This window comes from Myotis daubentonii, chromosome 4 (genome assembly GCF_963259705.1).
Source record: "Myotis daubentonii chromosome 4, mMyoDau2.1, whole genome shotgun sequence".
Classification (NCBI taxonomy): domain Eukaryota; kingdom Metazoa; phylum Chordata; class Mammalia; order Chiroptera; family Vespertilionidae; genus Myotis; species Myotis daubentonii.
The window spans coordinates 73,665,900-73,685,864 of NC_081843.1; the positions used below are offsets into that span (position 1 = coordinate 73,665,900).

The 19,965-nt window shown below is 35.9% G+C and overlaps 1 protein-coding gene across 2 annotated transcripts in view; it reads right to left on the reverse strand.

The window, feature by feature from the left end:
* Positions 1-19,965, reverse strand: part of JMY (junction mediating and regulatory protein, p53 cofactor) — a 73,638-nt gene that overhangs the window by 9,353 nt on the left and 44,320 nt on the right. The window contains exons 3-8 of one of the 2 annotated variants that reach the window (XM_059694242.1): positions 18,965-19,115; positions 14,854-15,023; positions 4,788-4,953; positions 4,213-4,400; positions 1,969-2,055; positions 834-929 (exon numbers count right to left, since the gene is read on the reverse strand). In XM_059694242.1, the coding sequence (XP_059550225.1) occupies positions 834-929; positions 1,969-2,055; positions 4,213-4,400; positions 4,788-4,953; positions 14,854-15,023; positions 18,965-19,115 (858 nt within the window). The remainder of the gene's footprint in view (positions 1-833; positions 930-1,968; positions 2,056-4,212; positions 4,401-4,787; positions 4,954-14,853; positions 15,024-18,964; positions 19,116-19,965) is intronic. The other variant, XM_059694243.1, reaches the window with a different exon arrangement.

Consider the following 19,965-nt stretch of genomic DNA (forward strand, 5'->3'; position numbering starts at 1 on the left):
GCAACTATTCAAAATTACCACTATTAAAAAAAGGTCTTTACTGAATAAAATTATGAATTTAAACGGAAAAATAATAGGAATGTAAATTACACAACATAAATGATGTAAAACATATATGTGCAGAAAGCTAAGGGACTATTAGGTTCTTACATGTATTTTCAAATGCTTACAGATAAAATTTTTGGGAGTACTGACTGACATAACAACCCTCATTCTATATTTTTACTGTAGTGAAACCTAGCATTAATGCATTTGCTTACCTCAAGGCTTAACGCCCTTTTCACTTTAATACTAATAGGACTTTATCAAAAGCTTCCGACAGTGGAAGCTTTATCAACTAAAACCATTCAGCTCAAGCACAGTTCGAAGGAAATATTTAGCTGCTGTGATGTCAGTGTCCAGAGTCATGGTTTCACCTGGTAAGAAAACTGCTGAAGCATTTCTCATGTATGCTGATCCACTCTCTAATTCTGTCACTGATCATTTCCATAGATTACTACCATAGGTTGATGTATGTGGAATCAATAACAAGTTGATGCTTGAAATGGAGAGTTGGCTGTAAACTAATTAGTTTATAATTAGTTTATAATTCAAGGGGAACCCATGCTTCCCAGGGGCCTTGACCATTCCTCTTATACTCGACTGAAGTGGTAGCCAAGGGTCACAGGATATTAATTCTGGAAACAACCAGAGGAAAGGTAGCCATGCAATCAAAACTAACTTACTTTCTAAACAACAAAGGGAAAACCCAAGTTTTTCTCAGACAAAGAAATCTTATAATAGTAGTGTGTATGTAGCAATGAAAAACCATACAGTTACTGTACTTTTATTACCTGTTTAAAAGTTCGAAGTCTATCCAGTGTTCTCTGTCTTTCTTGGCTAACCCAAGCACTTTTTCTTTCTTCTTCATCATGTAATTTCTCTCTCTTCTGGTAAAAAATGAGTAGTAATTCAATTATGATGTTTCCCATTTCTTTTTATCATTATTAGGAAAAAAAGAACAGAGTTCTCCCAGTATGTCAGGTGGGTAACCCCAAAGAATGATGCATTAAACAAAATATTTTATGGCATGAAGCACTATCCATTTTTAACAAATTATCATTTTAAAATTCACAATGGTAATAATAATACTATTTTATTTTTTTCATTTACTCCAAATTAAAGAATTTTATTATGTAAAATAGAATAAAATCTCTGAACTAAAAAATGTTTCATTTTTGTGGCCCTGGCTTAAACAATTTTAGTATGAAATACTTATAACTGTTAATTCTGCTAACTCAAACAGTGGACCTTAAAATAAATCCATAAACACTTGGTCAGTAATTTAGGTATTACACAGGTCAACCAATATAACCAACAGTTAGAAAAAAATAAAAGTAGTTCCAGCATCATACATAAATTATTTGCTTTACTATCATAACTTATAGCTGGCAGTTATCTGTACAAAAATTAAAAATTTTTCTCATATTGTTGAATCAACTGAAAGTCATCTAAATTAAGTCTTATTAGGCAGAACAAATATTAAATAAATGAAAAGGCTTTCTAGATAAGCAAATGGGTTATGAAACTTTATTTTTCTGCTTTGTTTTAAAAAATTGGGGTTACTTCCCCCAAGACCAGATAATTTCACATGGAGTATGATGGTGGTTCCAGTGTGTCATTAATCTGTCTTTTTTCCATTTGTCTGCTGTCCTTTACAAATTCTATCATCCATTATTCTCTTATTCTATTGCTTCTCTCTCCTTTCCCACCAGCTTTGTCCTGGACAATATAATTTCTAATGAGACTTACTGCTCACATTTGCCTTAGATGATTACATCAAAATCTAAAGGATGACTGGAATCATCAAACTAAAAGTGTACATGAAGTTTCAGGAAACCGTCATGCACAATGCTCAACTGGTAATGTTACTAGACACTACAGTAAAAATCGAAGTTTTGTTCTAAGTCTCCAAGAATACAAACTTACTAGTTGTACTGTGTGATGGGTTCTGTAGTTCTCTTCACTCTGAAGGTGCTGATGGAATTTTTCATTGTGTTTTGCAATACAAATTTCCTATAAACACATAAAATATGTTTTAATATAAGTGGAACTTAAAGATTTAAACAACATACCAGGGTTTATGTGATAAGTCACATTTTAACATATAACTGCATAGCAAAGTATCAAATAAACCACCTCTGGTTTCTCATTTGTAAGACTGAAGCAGCATAAGCCAAATAATCAGGATCTTAAAAAGAGTCTTCTATCAAATTATTAAAACTTCTCTTCCATTCCTGATTTGCCGGAAGCCGGTCCATCCTTGCTGTTTCAAGGGACCTGGCATATATGGCATACTGTTCTTAATATGTTTGCTCACCTTCTTGGCACTATGTGTTTTAACCAAGGTCTCCTCTCTGAGAAAGGTTGTTTCCCCAGGTAGGGATTTTCCCCTGAAGTTAGGGAGAGAATAAAACCCTTTAACTAAGTGCCAGGCGGGTAATTAATCACTTTAACTATGAACAATCATGCTTAAGCTACATAATCTTTACTCCCTGGAATGGAGATAAGAAACGCCCTAACCTTTGTACTAGAGATTGATAGGATTGAATCAACTGGTATAAATACAGATGTAACAAGACAGAAAGAGACAGAACTTAGAAGACAGAACCAAGAGGCACAGAACCTAGACCAGAACCTACACAGAACCTAGAGACAGAACCTAGCGAGAGAACATGGCAAAAGATCCTGGACTGAACCTGACTACAGAAATTGGCAAGAGAACCTGACTAGAACCTGGTGACTGAACCTGGCTGGAGAACCTGGACAGAACCTGGCTGGAGAACCTAGCGAGGGAACATGGCTACAGAACCTGGCTGGAGAACCTGGAGAACCTAGCAAGAGAACATGGACACAGAACCTGGCTGGAGATCCTAAGCAGAACCTCTCTGGAGATCCAGACCAGAACTTGGCTGGAGATCCTGGCTGGAGATCCTGGCTAGGCTGCTGATCAACTGAACACTGTCTCCGTGTCCTTCCTTCTTCGCCGACTCCGTCTACGCCTTTGGGAACCCCTGGACCTGCTGGGGTTGGACCCCGGCACTGATTTCCCTTTTTTGGAGGGGGAGGGATGGGGCAAGGCAGAGTGGAAGAGGGTGTCCTTATGTAATCTCAAAGGTCTCTTTCAGCTCTATGGTCTGTGGCCAGAATATTCTGTCTTACTGTACTCCTTAAACTGTCTGGGCAAAAAGGATATACAACTCCTGGCTTAAAGTCTGTATTCTTAAACTCTCTCTGATGAATTAAAGAACATGATTTTGTCCAAACTGCTTTGAAGCATATTATGAAATCTTAAACTTCTTGCCACAGACTTTAGAACAAAAAGAGACCTTAAAGACTAGAAAGTCAGAATTATGTTCTTTCTAATCACGTGAAAACAAAAACGTAATAATAAAATGGGATATATGTGCTTCTTTACAAAATAATGCACTGCCATTTGGCAATTTCAGTGGCACCACGCTGAATCTATATTTTCCCTGCATCCTTTTGGAAAGCCCTCCAGATGAAAAGGTTTCCATTAGTTCCCAACACTCTCAGAGCTACACCAAAGATTACTCTTCTAATCAGAGAAAGGCATCTAAGGAATGACATTTTAAGCCAGTAAACTATTTTTCTAAAGCAACTGTTGATATTATATTCTCCCCCCACACTGGGTTAAATCTCTTGCCTAACAAGTATTGATCATGAAATGAACTTATCCAGGGCAGTCTCCCTGGGGAAAAAAGGCAGTCCTATACAGTGACATGATACAGTGGTATACTGACTTAGGCTTCTGGGTCACACAGACCTCAGATAGAATCCTACCTTACCCCATACTAGGCACTTTTTCTTGGGTCATTTATTTAACCTTGGTTCCCTTGGTTATAAAATGAGAATACAGGTCCACAATCCCTTATCCAGAACAAAGGTCAGATGTGTTTTGAAATTGAATTTTTTTTCAGATTTTAAAAAGGTGATAGGTTACATATATCATATTACCAAGGAACTCCAGCAGGATTCTGAAGCAGCACCCCATAATAACTTACTTCATTTTAAAAGATGAACAAGTATTAGTGACAAACTAGATTAAAATGATTAGCTATGGATCAAGGATTAGGTAATGAATAAAAGCAAAATTTAAAATTAAGGCTGAATTTCATAAATACATAACCTATTATACCTTTTTTTTAATACCTTTTTATTTCTGAGGTAGGCTTTCTTGGCTGAAACCCGTCCACGTCTTGCTTCCAGCTGGCGTGCTTTCTGCTGAAGTTTATGCAGCTCTTCTCTCTGTAAATGCACCGATGCTGCCATCTCTTCCTTCTCCAGCATGGCCTCCATGCTTTCATAAGTGTCATAGTACACCACTTCATCTCTCTTTTCTGGTACAGAATAGCAACAAAGGGTAACGGTTAAGAGCGTGGACTGCAGGGACAGAACAGGGTTCTCATCCACTTACTGGCTCTATAACCTCAGGCAAAGCCATTATCTATATATATAAAAGCCTAAGCAACCGTTATGATCCGACGGTAGCTATGACGCACACTGACCACCAGGGAGCAGACGCTCAATGCAGGAGCTGCCTCCTGGTGGTCAGTGCGCTTCCACAGCCAACCTCCTGCAGCTGGCCAACCTCCTACAGTCCCTCCCCCCTGCTGGCTGGCCAGGTCGAGGGACCCTACCTATGCATGAATTTGTGCACCGGGCCTCTAGTCTCTTTTAAAGCATTCTATCTTTTGTGGACTTATGTGGTTAAATGTACACCATACCAGATATAAGTCTTTTGATGCTTTCTAGTTGTGCTGTCAACAATAACTCTTCACACTTCAAGATTTCAAACTGTACTTCATACAACTGAAGTTGCAGATCATAATAATCAGCTTCTAACTGATCCAATCGGGCTATGGCTTCTGTACCACCCTGCAAACTCTGCATCTGTATTGAAAATAAAAATATTTCTAGTTGGTGGGGACAAGAAAAAAAGTCATGTTATAATTTCTAATTAGAAATGAAAACTAATCAGACAGGATAAACCCATAAAGCAATTGTTCTAAGAAACTTATGGGCAAGAATGAAGATTTTCAAAAGACATAAAAACAGTAATAATTAAAACATATGGTTTCAGAAATAACTAGGCAAACACTGTAAAAATAAGGTTTTTAAAGTTTATGTTACAGCTCATCTATATTTAGGTTAATATATTATTCTAATTATCTTGACATAAATATTAATGGCATCCCTTTTCACTGACAAAAAGAGGTTGATAGTTTTGCAGTTATCCTTTTCATATAAGATACATGAATACCATTAGGCCATACTTGGATAGACACAACAGAGGGGGGAAAGTCTGCTGAACACCATACATCAAGAGCTTTATTTTGCTCCAAGGTCACAGCCTGGCTGGCTTCTAGGACCTGTTGACTGGAGAAGAAGGTGAGTGGATGTGAGCTAGAGCAGCATGACAACTGCTTTCCATGGAAATCCTTGCAACCTACTGATAATGATCATTATTAATATCTAAATAAACACACTCAGGGTCCTACAGTGAACCTAAGGGATTCAGACATTTCTATATATGTCTCATGAAGTAGTTGGGTGATCTTGAATGAGATTTTTTGTTGGTTGGTTTTTAGTCCTGAAGTGAGAGGGAAGATATTTTGCTGGGCACCAGAAGAAAATCACCATGAGAAAAAGTATAAGTTAGATAATGGTTCCATATATTTCTATTTGGCTTTTTGGAAAAAGACAGGTGCAAGAAACTTTTCATGAGTCTGTAATATGGCAATAGTTTTCTGGTATGAGAGAGGAGGTATTCTTCCAAAAACGTTTCTTCTAAGAACATGGCACCACTCTTTGGCAGTTTAAAAGTTCAAGCTCAGAAGTTCCAAGAGACTCCTGGCACAGGTATCAATTTTCTGGGAACTAGCAGCACCGTGAGGAGGCCCTCGGCTCAAGTGGCATGCTAAGGAGTGACTAACAAAGGAAATGGGGGGAGAACAAAGAGGGAAATGAGAGAAATGTTTATGAGCTCTAGTGAGACATCACCGGGGCTTCCAGAATCCCAGGAACACACTTAACTGACAGTCCTGGGCAGCCATGGCAGCAGACAGTGAATTCTCATTGCTACAAAATAACCCCTTCTGGCTAGTGAGGTTGGTAAAACATGTTAGCACATAAAGAGTATTTTAAAACAAGATTCCGGCCTTCCTTTACATTTTAGATATCCATACAGTTCAATTCTTTTAATAAAAATTTTGAACTGTAAAACAACAGTTAAGCTGGGGTCTAAATGTGCAACAGTATACATTTAAAAATAACCAGATGAATTAAATACAGTGCTATTTAATTTTATAAACATTTTATAAATATATAGTTAATAAGTTATCTAACTTGTAAGTCAGTGATCCTGCTACACTAGGGAACATGAGTAACAAACAAGAAATATAGAACAAACTCAAAATGGGATTAATTATAGTTTCACATTAAGGAGAATGCTGACACAATGAAATCCTGCTGCTTCTGTCCTAAGTCATAAACGAAGAATCTAGGAGTGATTTCTTTGCTAAGACTCCCAGTCTTGCTATAAATTACAAACCCTTTACAGACTATCTTGGGGGTCTTGTCCAGTCCTGGAGATCACAGTCCCATGATACGAAGAGATAGAATGTGTAATATTAGAAGGCTTTAATTCTCTTAAGTGGGGATTTATAATCAGTAAAACCTTAGTGTGAATCACTAAAGGTATCACTAAAAACCTTCATCTATGATCAGTTCTCCAGTGGTGCTGTCCAGTGCGGGCTGTCCCATCTTTACTACCTCTGGTTCTCGCCAGCCAGAAGTGACCATTTATCTGCCACTATTATGACATGTGCTAACTACCAGACTCCTGTCCCATACTTTGGCTAAGGAAGAAAGTTCAAAGTCCCCTGCTAACATACCTGTACATTGTCAGCTGTCTCAACTACAAGTAGAACAATACTCCAAATTCCTGCCCAGGGCCCAAGTACCTTAAAAGCATTTGAGATGAATAATGATACCAGAGTACAGCAAATAGCAAAGAAAGGAAGGGGTATTCTTTCACAATAAGTGATCTCATCCCCAATTTTCTGGCTTAGTGAGTTCTCTTCAGAGCAAGGGAGTCCAGAAGTGTATTTGGCATGGCTGGGTTCAAAAGAAGGGCGAAACCTCATGAGAGACAGAAGCACAGACAAGAAATCTGTTAAGTACCAAACTCTGAGAGAACAAACAATAGGGCAGTGATGGGTCTCAGGAAAGTTAGAGAGATGTAGAGAGGACTTCCATGGGATAAGCTAGGAGAAGGGGGTTAAAGACAAGCCAGGGAAATCTTAAGAGGGCAAAATGGTGCTGAGAGGTTTATCTAAACTTCAACATGGTGGGGAAATTCTCACTGAAAGGCATGGAGAGGTATGCGAAGGCCACATTGCTCCAAATCTCTTCCCTGTAACATCTGAAATTTCCAGACTGACTTTTTTCCTGGTGCCTAACTCAGATGACAGCCACAGAACTAAGGGAATGGGAATCCAGAGTGGATGGAGCACTAATTGTGAGCAATGGAGCCATGCAGAGAAGGAAGGTGCCACAGATGAAACCTGGGGGGTAGTGCTTCCCCTGACAAGGAGGAAGTCTAAAGAGCAGGTTAAGTGTTCAAGAAAAAGAATCAATGCCAATGAAAAAATTCTGTTCGTTTCACCCTTCTAAATAAACTTTTGAAATCAAGACCCCAAACCAAACTGTGACTTCCTAAGGTAGCCTAAGTAGTACTAGCAATGTTAGAACGAGCTCAATTCTACCAATTCCTACAAGGATGGTCTTTCCACTTAGACCAGTGGTTCTCAGCCTTCTGGCCCTTTAAAAGAGTTCCTCATGTTGTGACCCCCAACCATTAAATTATTTTTGTTGCTACTTCATAACTGTAATTTTGCTGCTGTTACGAATCGTAATGTAAATATCTGATATGCAGATGGTCTTAGGTGACCCCTGTGAAAGGGTCATTTGACTGCCAAAAGGGTCGCGACCCACAGGATGAGAACCACTGACTTAGACAAAAGTAGGGAGCACTATTCCAATAAATATGGAAAAGGAAACAAAGAAAAATATTTCTGCAGTAAATCTAGCAAGGAAATGGAAGTACAGGAAGTATTAGTCGACATCCGTATATCCACATAAGTACATCATACACTGTTGACCCCACAGATAATCATTCCCCCCTGCACAATAATGATATAGTAGTTTTCATGTGTACCTATTTTACTGACCGTACTATATCATAAAAACACATATAAAGTCATTTACATAAAGACCGATAGCCCTGTCCTGCCTTTTACTGTATTACGCTAGAAAACCTCACAACATGTGAGGGGCTGTGAAAAACAGAATATCTATGGGTTGAGCCAATATAGTAGCCAACAAATACTCACTGAGCACTCACCACTATGTGAGTTACAGAGAAGACGGCAGTAAACAAGAAATGAAGCACGGGTTCAAAGAGTAGTCATAAAAATAATGCACAGTGTAAGAGAAATAACATTAAAGGCAAGCTCGGCAAGCATTCAATCAAGACTAGCCCTTTTATGTGGAAAAGATGAAAAGAACATGAGACTTATAACCAGACAAACCTGGGGTTCCACCATAACAGCTGCACGAATAGGGAACTACATACAAGCTGACAGAATTATCTAAAATTCCACATTTCAGAAATATTTTAAAATTGGAAATATACATAATTTCTTTGATGTTGAAACCTAATCTCGCCATCCATTTGTAGGAAAATATGATCTGACTTGATGTGAGTCCCTATTTATTCCATCTAATATAAATATCTATATGTTTCATTACTGAAATGCTAACACCTGTCTAGTAGTTACATGCCCTCAACTGGCTTTCTAAAACCTAAAAAACTAAGAATTCTGAAACATACCTGGTCTTGGGGGTTTCAGATAATGACTTATGGGCTTATAGCACAAAGGGTTATGTTTGGGAATTGAGATAATAAGCACTAAGGACAGGGCCTGAAACATTTACAACTTTTTTTTATAACCACTATCAAAATATAACTTAGATAGTAAAAATGGAATTTCACAATTAACATTAGAGCTTTTGGAGTGGAACCTAGCTTTCTGTACTAAGAGACTGAAATACCTACTGTACAGATATGATGAAACAGACTCTATCTGCTTACTGACAAAAAAATTAAAAACACAAAACCAGCCTCTCTGCCTCAACAAGCACTCTGGCTTCCCCACCTATGTTCCTTGAGGTTGAAACTTTTTGGAAAGGCCCATACGAAAAAAAAACATCTTAAAACATGGGAATTATATTTTTCCCACCTCTGTATTCCCTTCCATGATACATGCACAGTTAGCTAAGATCACAATAATATCAAATGTTTATTTTGGGGTTCTTACTCTATGCCAGGCATTTTGCTAAATGACTTATATACATGAACTCATAACTCTACTAGAGGTATATATTATTTCTAATTTATAGAGAAGTTAAATAATTCACCCAAGGTGGGATCTGTAACTCTGTCCAATTTAGCAGCCACAAGCCATACGTGGCTATTTAAATAATTTAAAATAAAAAATTCTGCTCCTCTGTCATATATGCCACATTTCAGTGGCTCAAAACAAATATGGCTAGTAGCTTAGCTTATGGGAAAGTGCAGATGTAGGACATTTTCATCACTGAAGGAAGTTCTGTTGAAGATCTCTGTCTATATCATAAGCTCATGCTCATTATACTATAAGTGCTCAATAATCTCTCTATATAAAAAGCCAGCAACTGGAACGCCGAAATGACCGGTCACTATGATGCCCACTGTGGCCAGCCAACCAGCCTGAATGGGGGCAGGACCGGCCGGCCAACCACCCGTGGCCCCTCCCCGCCACCGGCCCAGGCCCCCCGATCAGCTCCCATTGGGGAGGGCCAGCTGGACCCCACCTGTGCACGAATTCATGCACTGGGCCTCTAGTCAATAACTAATGACTTAAATAAACTGACATAGAAGGCTATAACCTTAATTAATCATAATTTAGCCATATGCTTTTTGGAGAAAGACAAAATAATGAAATAAAAGGAACTAGCCTCAGGATTGGTAAATACAATCAGCTCAATATTCTGTAAGTTTATGTATATTCATAGTGATGACCTCAAAGAATCAGTTTTAAAAATATGAATGGGAATGGTTAAAATCCTCTGCCAAGACAAGAAAGCACATTGGTATATTTTAGAACTTTCAACCACAAGGACTGGAATCCAAAGGGTTTTCTGGTTAATTCCCTATTAACCAGAGAACATGGTCAACAGAAGGTAACAGTCCACAAATTAATTGAGATATATGATTTGTTTCATGATGGCATCTTAATTTTAGTATCTATTTCAATTAATAACTATAAAAAGAATCCCTTATTTCATTAATAAACATTATTTTAATGATACTTCTAAAATATATCCTACTCCTAACCCTGTGTAATTATATGTAGCTTAACCTTGTTCAGTGGTTTAAAATCTGATGTGATCTGTAAGTAATAATATCTAAAATTAAAGATGTATCTGGATAGACTGTGCTGTTGTTTTAAAATCTGGATTGATGGGGAATATACTATTGAAAGTGTGGAATAAAATAGTCACAACTAATTGAACTCACCCTTTCAAAAGTATTGGGCCAAAAGGGCAATGATATTTTCAAGAGTTTTTATGGAAAAATTTGAACACCAGCAGATAGAGGCTCAGATACAGATGATCTGGGAACCTACTAAATTTTTGTGCAAAGCTGTGCATATGTGTATTTCTCTGAGTACAGGGTTCCTCGCTTTCAAATCATTAAAGGGACAAATTGTCTGTGACCTAAAAAGGGTAAGAATGGCTATAATCAAGACTCAGAAACAGTTAAAAAGGAGATAGAGTAAAAGGCATCATACTTATTCTGAATACTAGTGTTAAGAAAATTTAAAATTTAAATAGAATTTTGCTTGCCCAGTGACATTTAATATTTCGGTGTTAATTTAGAAATTTTGTTTCAAGTTCAGCATTATACTCATGTCAAATATTACTAAATATTTTCAATTTAATTGCTATTTTTAAAGTGTTTTGTCACATCAGGAAGAAGTCTTTTGTCTTCAAAATAACCTAAGGAAACACAACATAGTGACATTTTTTAAAAGAACAAAAGTCTCCCCATCACTTAAATCACAGGGTAGTACTGTATCACAAGGTCTTCACTGGCAAGCGTTTGTTTGGGATGGGCTTAATAACTGACATTTGTTCTGTTTCTCATGAGTAATGTGGTCACCTTAAATTAACGCTAATAAAACTGTATAGTAAATCATCACAGACGCATATAAAAAGCACAATGCATATATTATATACACACAACAATCATAAACCTGGCAAGAATGACTAACTGGCAGTTTTACCAAAACCTTTGAAGATTCAAATACAATCCAGAACGTTAAAAAACAGACTGTTAAGGTAACAGGATGGCTCCAAGGAAAATGACCCCACAGATAATCATCATCCCAGATTCTCAGGGCCCATTTTAGCATCCTCTACCACCCTAGACCAATTCCAGTAAGAATAATGTTCCTGCAATAGCAAGTACTGCAATCAGAAACCTTACACTCAGCAGCTCTTTTAGGCACCCTAAAACAAACATAACAAAAAAGTACCGATGAATGCTACAAGATGGATGAACCTTGAAAACATGCTAAATAAAACCACATATTTTATGATTCCCTATGTTGTCAGAACAACTCAATGTCAGTCTGCTTAGAATAAAGCTAGTCAATGTGATGAAGACAAAGAGTGATACTCTACTTCACAGGCAATGAAGTGCTAGGATTTTAAGTTTCAAAAGTTCTGGAACTTAGAAGAAAATTCCAGACGGCTAGTAACAAAAAGATCCAATTTTATCTTTAACAATAGCAGCAAATAAGAAAATGTAAGGGAAAAATAAAACTACAATTTTAACTTCATTAAAAAAAAATAAATCCTCACCCGAGGATATGTTTTTTCATTGGTTCTAGAGAGAGGAAGAGGGAAAGAGAGAAACATTTATCAGTTGTCTCCCATACATGCCCTGCAACCTGGGTATGTACCCTGACTAGGAATTGAACCCGTGACCCTTTGGTGCACAGGATGACACCCTAACCACTGAGTTACACCAGCCAGGGCTCATATAGTATTTTTTAAACAAGAGGCAAGCATATGCACTTTTAAAATGTCAATGAGAACTGTCTTGGTATGCCTCCTAAGCCCAAAATGTTTCATAAAGCTATATTAATACTAGAGGCCCGGTGCATAAAATTGGTGCACTAGGGGATGGTGGCGGTGGTGGAGCGGGGTTCCCTTAGCCCGGCCTGCACCCTCTCACAGTCGGACATCCCTCTCACAATCCGGGTAGGCCCGATCCCAGCCTGGACCTCAAGCCCTCAGCTGCCTAGAAATACCCTGAGTAGCTTTAAAAGCAGCAATTTCAGGTTATCAAAACATAATGTAAGTTTAATCTTTCTCAATTTCCTATTGCCTTTAACTCAAACCTCTTTCATTACAGAATTAAAGATCTAAATTATGAGAAACGCTTTGCTTTCAATGATCATTAGTAAAACAGAATTTGAAAAGTTTCCTGTGTAAAGAAAATGGGTTAAGAATTTAAGAATGGCTTTCAAATCAATTTTCTAGAAACTGCCCAGAATAATATTTCATAAAAACAAATCTGATCATGTTACTCCTTGATTAAAATCTTACAATGGCTCTATACTGTTTTTAGGGTAAAATTCAAAATTCTTGGCAGGGCATAGAAGGCCAACCCTAAACTTTGCTTACTTTCCAACTTCCTTTCTCACTCTCCTCCAGATAACTAGGCTGACTTTTCCTGCCTCTACTAGGACTCCTGCAACATGTAGTTCTCTTCACCTATGACCTTTGGGTCAAAGTGGAATATACCTCCAAGGGTCCACTTTGCATATAATGATACCTGTCTATTTCACAGCTCATTTGCACACTGCCCATGTCTTACCCCACCATACTCTAAGAACTCAAAACACCAGGACTGCACCTTTTTATGCTTAAAGAAAGGGGGGGAGGGAGTAATCATGTCTTTATCCCCATCACCTATTATAATTCCTAGCAAAAACATTAAAACCTTAAACAAATAGTTATTAAATGAATAAACTGAGCAGGGACATTTTAGTTGGGTAGAATTCTAACAAGCAGAAAAAGGAGGCAAAGGAAAGGGAAGAGTTAAAGATGACCCTAAGGTTTTGGGCCTGGAGTATCTTGAAGAACCATGCGCCCTTAGCAGAAAGGAGAGATTTGAGGAAGACCTGCTATACGGGGAAATGAAGGAGTTTGGTTTTAGAAATATTTCATGTGTGACATATTGGCCCCCAAAAAGTGATTTCATTTCCCCCCCCAAAACGACTTAATAATGTATGATACAATAAATTGTTAACTATCTCAATAAGGTAGAAAATGGGTAAAGAAAAGGAAAAGTAATCCAAAATTTATTTAATAATTTGACTGCTTTTCATCTTTGATATGCTAGTGTTTTGAGTTTTAACTCTGGGTACAGCACACAAACTGAATAGTTGTGCCTAAACAATCAAATGTTACTACCTACTATCTAGAACACCTGCTTAGATCCATCCCTAACACTAGTTTTAATCTTCATTCACTATTAAAACTATATACTTTCCTGATTTTCAAAAATACTGTATTCCTAGACCATAACATTTGCTTCTTCAAACACTTAGAAAAACTAGCAGCATACACCATTGTAGATAGTTAAGTACTCTTTTATAAAAAGCTATTTGTTCTGGCTGAGTTTAATAATAAAACATAAAATATATAATAGTATTTCAAAACTAATGGTTCAGAACAGCCGTGGGCAAACTACGGCCCACGGGCCGGATCCGGCCCGTTTGAAATGAATAAAACTAAAAAAAAAAAAAGACCGTACCCTTTTATGTAATGATGTTTACTTTGAATTTATATTAGTTCACACAAACACTCCATCCATGCTTTTGTTCCGGCCCTCCGGTCCAGTTTAAGAACCCATTGTGGCCCTCGAGTCAAAAAGTTTGCCCACCTCTGGTTTAGAAGGTACATATTTAGTATACATTTAATGGTTGCAATATTTTCAAGCAAGATTTGGGCATTAATGGTATATCCAGTGCTGTTTTGGACCCTACAAGGAATACTAAAACCACTGATAAACAGGATGAGAATGAAAAAAAAATTAATTTTTATAAGTTCATTTTAGGTAGGTTTTAAGAAACCTTTTCAAGGATTTCTATAGCTTTTTCTCTTTTTTTTGTATCCATGAAGAGAAAATTGAAGCCCAGTCAAGAAAATTGGACCTCTATTAACCTTGTTTTGTTCCAGAAGAAATAAAGTGAAAGTTCCAAAGGTAATGGTCTGAGCATAATATAATGAAGTCTAACAAAATGTTACTGCCCTAGGATTTTTGCTTAATTTCCCTAGGCAGTGAAACTTTAATAATTGTTGGAAAGCTTTGAACATTACAGTATAAAAATTTTAAAAGAAAGCAAAGGAATTCTAACGTAGACCTCCTTTTTGTCTTAATAGTGCATTGATGCCTATATTCCCACTGTGATGCTGTGAAAATACCATATGTATCTAACTTTTCTATTAATGGCACCTCAAATCATAGGCCCCATCATGAGTATTATTGTCTAATGGACTCAGTGCAAAATAAATAGTTGATTGTACAATCAGAAAAATGTCAGTCTTGTACAAAGATAAAATTAAATCTTAAGTTTTAAAAATTTTTTTATCTTTCTGCATTTTTGTTACCTCTTCTTTTAGTGCATGTTTCCTCTGTTCCAAACAGATCTCTTTAGCGCGCATCATCTGCAGCGTCTCCTTAGAAACTGCATACTGGAGTTTCTCCATACGTTCAGCGGCTGCTGCCCAAGATGCTTTACCAAATTTCTTCTGATCTGCTCGCATTCGATCGTACACAGCTATTAATAACAATTTTTTAAGTCATTAAGATATAAAACAACTTGATACTAAAGAATTTGAAAGACTTAGCTTTCACTAACCACATACTCAAACATCCAAATCCTACCCCCATGATAATTTACTTATAATGACTCTTAAATATTATTCAACAATATCTTAGATTCTAATGTCTTCAATAAAAATTTTAAATAATCTTCCTCAGAAATAACTTTATGAAAATGAAACTAAGTTGTCAGATTAACTTTAAAAATGCTTTCACATGTCCAGTGTCATTACTTTCAAAGTTTCTATATAAACTTTATTCTGTGATGGTTTATACATTTTTCCTGGTAATCTTAGTTGAAATATTCAAGATTATTTAAAATTATATAAGTCCCACTAAAATTCACTTCTGTGGATGACCTTATTTCCTGTGACCTTGAGAAAGTAACTTGTTAGTTCCAAGAGTTTAGAAAATAGATTCCATATAATTCTCTACATAAACAATGTTATCATCTGTGAATAGGAAGGACTATTATATTTCTTCCTTTCCAAACTATATACATTTTATTTCTTTTTCTCACCTTATTACAACCAGCTAAGATTTACTGTATTACATTCAATAGCAATAGCAAGCATGAACATTTCTTGACTTTTTACCTAGTTTATGGGGTATTTAGTCTTTTACCATTAATTGAGAGGATGTCTTTAGGGTTTTTGTAGATGCACTGTATTAATTTAAGGAAATTTCTTTCTGTTCCTAGTTTGCTGAGCTTTTTTAGCACGTGATGTTATATTTTGCCGAATGCTTTTTCAACATCTACTGATCATGCCTTTTTTTAAAATTAAGACTAGAATTTCTCAACACCAGCACTTTTGACATTATACGCCAGAAAATTCTTAGCCATTATGGTGGGCTGTCCTGTGCAACATAGAATGTCAAACACAATCTCTGGCCTCTGCTGGCTAGATGCTAGTAATACGCTATGCTGTCGTGAAAACCAAATATGTCTCCAGACACTGCTCCGTGTCCTTTTGTGTGACACATCACAACCAGTTAAAAATCACTGCTTTAGACCTTCAATACAGTAGAATGCATTGATTGATGTTCACATACCGAATGAGGAAAGATAAACCCCATTTGGTCATGATTGTTAATTTTTAAATATTTTAAAATTTGCCAATATTTTGTTGAGGATTTTTGCATCTATCTATGTAGAATGTAGGTCTATCGTTTTCTTCTTTTTTGTACTGTTTTTGTGTAGTTTTGGATTTAGGGAATTGCTGGTCTCATTTAATATAAATTGGAAGTGTTCCTTTACTTTTCTATTTTCTGGAAGAGATTGTGTAGAAAGAGCTGCATTACTATTCAGATATTTGGTAACATTTGCCAGTGAAACCATTTGGGCCTAGAAAATTCTTTTTTGAAAGATTTAAACTACAAATCCAATATCTTTAATAGTTATAAAAATATTCGTTATTATCAACTTGTATGAATTGTGGTAATTTTGTTTTTAAGGGAATTGTTCCATTTCACCTTTGTTAAATTTGCATGTGAAGTGTTGTCTGTAGCATTTTCTTTATTATCCTTTTGATGCCTGCAAGTTCTATAGCAATATCTCATCTTAATATAATGTATTTTTAAATGTAAAGTATTTTTATGTGTAGTTGAAATGGACATGAAATAGGAGATGATGACTGATAATAAAGTATATGTGATTTTCAAAATTCCTTAATCATATTATACTATTTTTTCCCAAAAGACTGAAGATGGGGAGAGACAAGTAATATGGCTTACTCAAACTTTTGCCACCTGCTTAGGCAAATATCTATATTTCAGGACCAGGAGAGATGGGACACGATAACCTTGGTGACTAAAACTATGAGTTTAAAAAGTAGCAATAGCATAAACGTCAGACACTTTTGCCAGCATCTATGCACAAAATCACTCACATCAACATTAAAACAAAAAGTATTACCAACTAAAACATACCTTAAAAGAATGAAGGAAAGCACTTTGTAGTCAAACACTACATGTTAATTATAATTCCATCTATCTAAAGCATTTTATGAAATCTAAGAAACAAACCATATTTACTTTATTCTTTAACAAATAAAAATCACATGTAATTATTGACAGCTTTTATCACAGCTATCAAATTTCACTTTGTATAGAAGTGAAACATCTGCATAAGAACCTGAACACATTCTATACCATATTAATCACCAAAACAGAATTAAAGATTTGAAGATTAAAGAATAAAGCTCAAAACCTATTAAAAGGAATAATGTCCTTTCATAATAACAAAGGTAAAACATAAAAGCCCAGAAGTGAACTGAACAAGAAATGTGTAGGACCCAGATAAAAAACCAAAACTAAAACAAAACAAAAAGCCTAATCAACTTGAATAAATGGCATGATATATCAACCACACTTTCCCCCTACAAATTATCCTATAACATGTTTATTTAACAAATAAAGCATTTACTCTTCCTCATGAATATTAAAATCCTCTTTCAAATCCTAAAACATTGTAGTTTTGATCAGAATTATATTAGTTTGGGAAGAAATAATTCTAATTTAAAAAAAAAGAGTATATGTGATTTTTCAAAAGGGTTATAATACTATTTTAGTGAAGAATAATTGAGTATAGCTAAGATATTTTAAAAAATAATGAGAGGGGTTAATTGATAAACTAGGTAATAAATTTTGTTATAAAGTTACAATTACAGTATAAGAACAGAAAAGACAGTCTAGAAAGAAATCTAAGTATATAAAAGGATTTTTAGTACGTTTTAATATTTGGAGGAACACAGAAACTTACTTTAGAAACTACAGGTTAACATAATTTAAAGATTAAAAAGGAAATCATTCTTAAAAGCTGATAATTTTTACAAATAAAATTTGTATAACAAAAAATGTTAAAAGGAAATTTAGGAATAGATATTTGCAACAGATGTCAAAATTATACAACTATAATAGAAATATAATAAAAATATCAATGAACATATTAGGAGCTCTTACAGAGCAATACAAAAAATACCATAGAAAAATAGGCAAAATGTTAACTGAAAAAAGAATATGCAAATACCAATTATTACATGAAAACAAAAAATATCAACATTCAATAACCAAAGAAATGTAAAATTTAAAAACATGATACTATTTTCACTTATCAAATTGTTGGTTTTGTGTGTTTTTATGACAATGCCGAAGGATGTGGAGAAATCAAGGAAAAGTATTCTCATTCTGCATTGGCATTCTGAAGGGATAAATTGCTTTAAATTAAACTTAAGAAAATGTGGATTTGATGAAAGAATCACCTGAATGTTAATCTGTATTATTAACTGCAGGTAAAGAGAATAACAGATAATTAATATAATGAACAGCCCTGAGTTTGAATTCATATTAAGAAGCCACTGAAGAACTTCTATGGCCACCTATGGAAGGAAGTTGAAAGAAATGAACCTTCACAGAGTTTGCCCTGTGTCTCATTTGGCTTGTCCTGATTTGTATCATTTATAAGTTCTAAGAATGTGCTTTCCTGAGTTCTTTGAGTCCTTGTAGTGAATTACTGAACCCAAAAAAAGCTATGGGAACCCCCAAATTGGTAGCAAGTTGGTTAGAAGAGCAGATGGCCTGAGGACCCCCCCTAAATGAGGGAGTAGTGCCCGAGATGAGGATAGTCTTGTTCAAGACTCACCGCTGTGCCTTTAAATTGTGGGGTCTGTAATTGTGAATAATTAGTGTCAGAACTGAATTATACTATATCAATATCCCATTACTAATATATCTAGAAAAGACTCAAAGGATATAACTTTGTTAATAGTGATCTTCCTTCCTAATTGTTAGGACTATTAGTGATTTTCATATACTTTTCAACACAGTTAATGTGAAGATAAAATATTTAAACCACTTGTTTTCAAAATTAAACAAGGATAACTTCACTGAGAAACTCACCTTTTTGAGCTTTAGCTGTTATTTCAAAATATTTGACAGTAAGATCTTGAATAGAGAGCACAGCCATGTGAGCTTTCCGCTGCCAATCAGCATCTTCTTTTTGTAAACTTTCAATTCTTCGGGGACCCAGATAATCATTCTCCATGGAAATCTTTAGAGAGAGAAAAAGAAAAATTAAGTTCTGCCCAGCTGGTGTGCTCAGTGGTTAGATGTCGCTCCATTAACCAAGAGGTCACTGGTTCGATTCTAGGTCAAGATACATGCCCCGGTTGTGGGCTCAATCCCCAGTAAGAGGCATGCAGGAGGCAGCCAATAGATGATTTTCTCTCATCACTGAAGTCTCTATCTCTCTAACCCTCTCCCTTCCTCTCTCTAAAATCAATAAAATAAAACATTTTTTAAAAGTTCTTTTCTTTCTTTTATTCATTTCTTAAGCATTTACTGAATGCTTACATCAGGCACTGTGCTTGATTCTAAAACAAAGAATACTTGTTTTTCCCTGCTTTAGAGTGCTAGCTATTAATTCATAACACAAGAAAATTAACACTGTTGAAGATCCTGACATAAAACTTGTCCTCCCTTCATCCTTCTCTATCTTCTTTTTCATCCTTTCTTCCTCCATATATAAACAAAAGGCATTTAGCACACTGTTGTAACTGGTTATTTTGGGGTGCTGAGATCATGAGAAATTTATTTCCTCCTTTGTGATAATTATATTTTCAGTGAGGTTAAGAGTTATTTGTGCCAATAAAATACTTATTTAATAAATGATAAGTAGCCGAAACCGGTTTGGCTCAGTCGATAGAGTGTCGGCCTGCGGACTGAAAGGTCCCAGGTTTGATTCCGGTCAAGGGCATGTACCTGGGTTGCAGGCACATCCCCAGTGGGAGATGTGCAGGAGGCAGTTGATCGATGTTTCTCTCTCATCGATGTTTCTAACTTTCTATCTCTCTCCCTTCCTCTCTGTAAAAAATCAATAAAATATATAAAAATAAATAAAT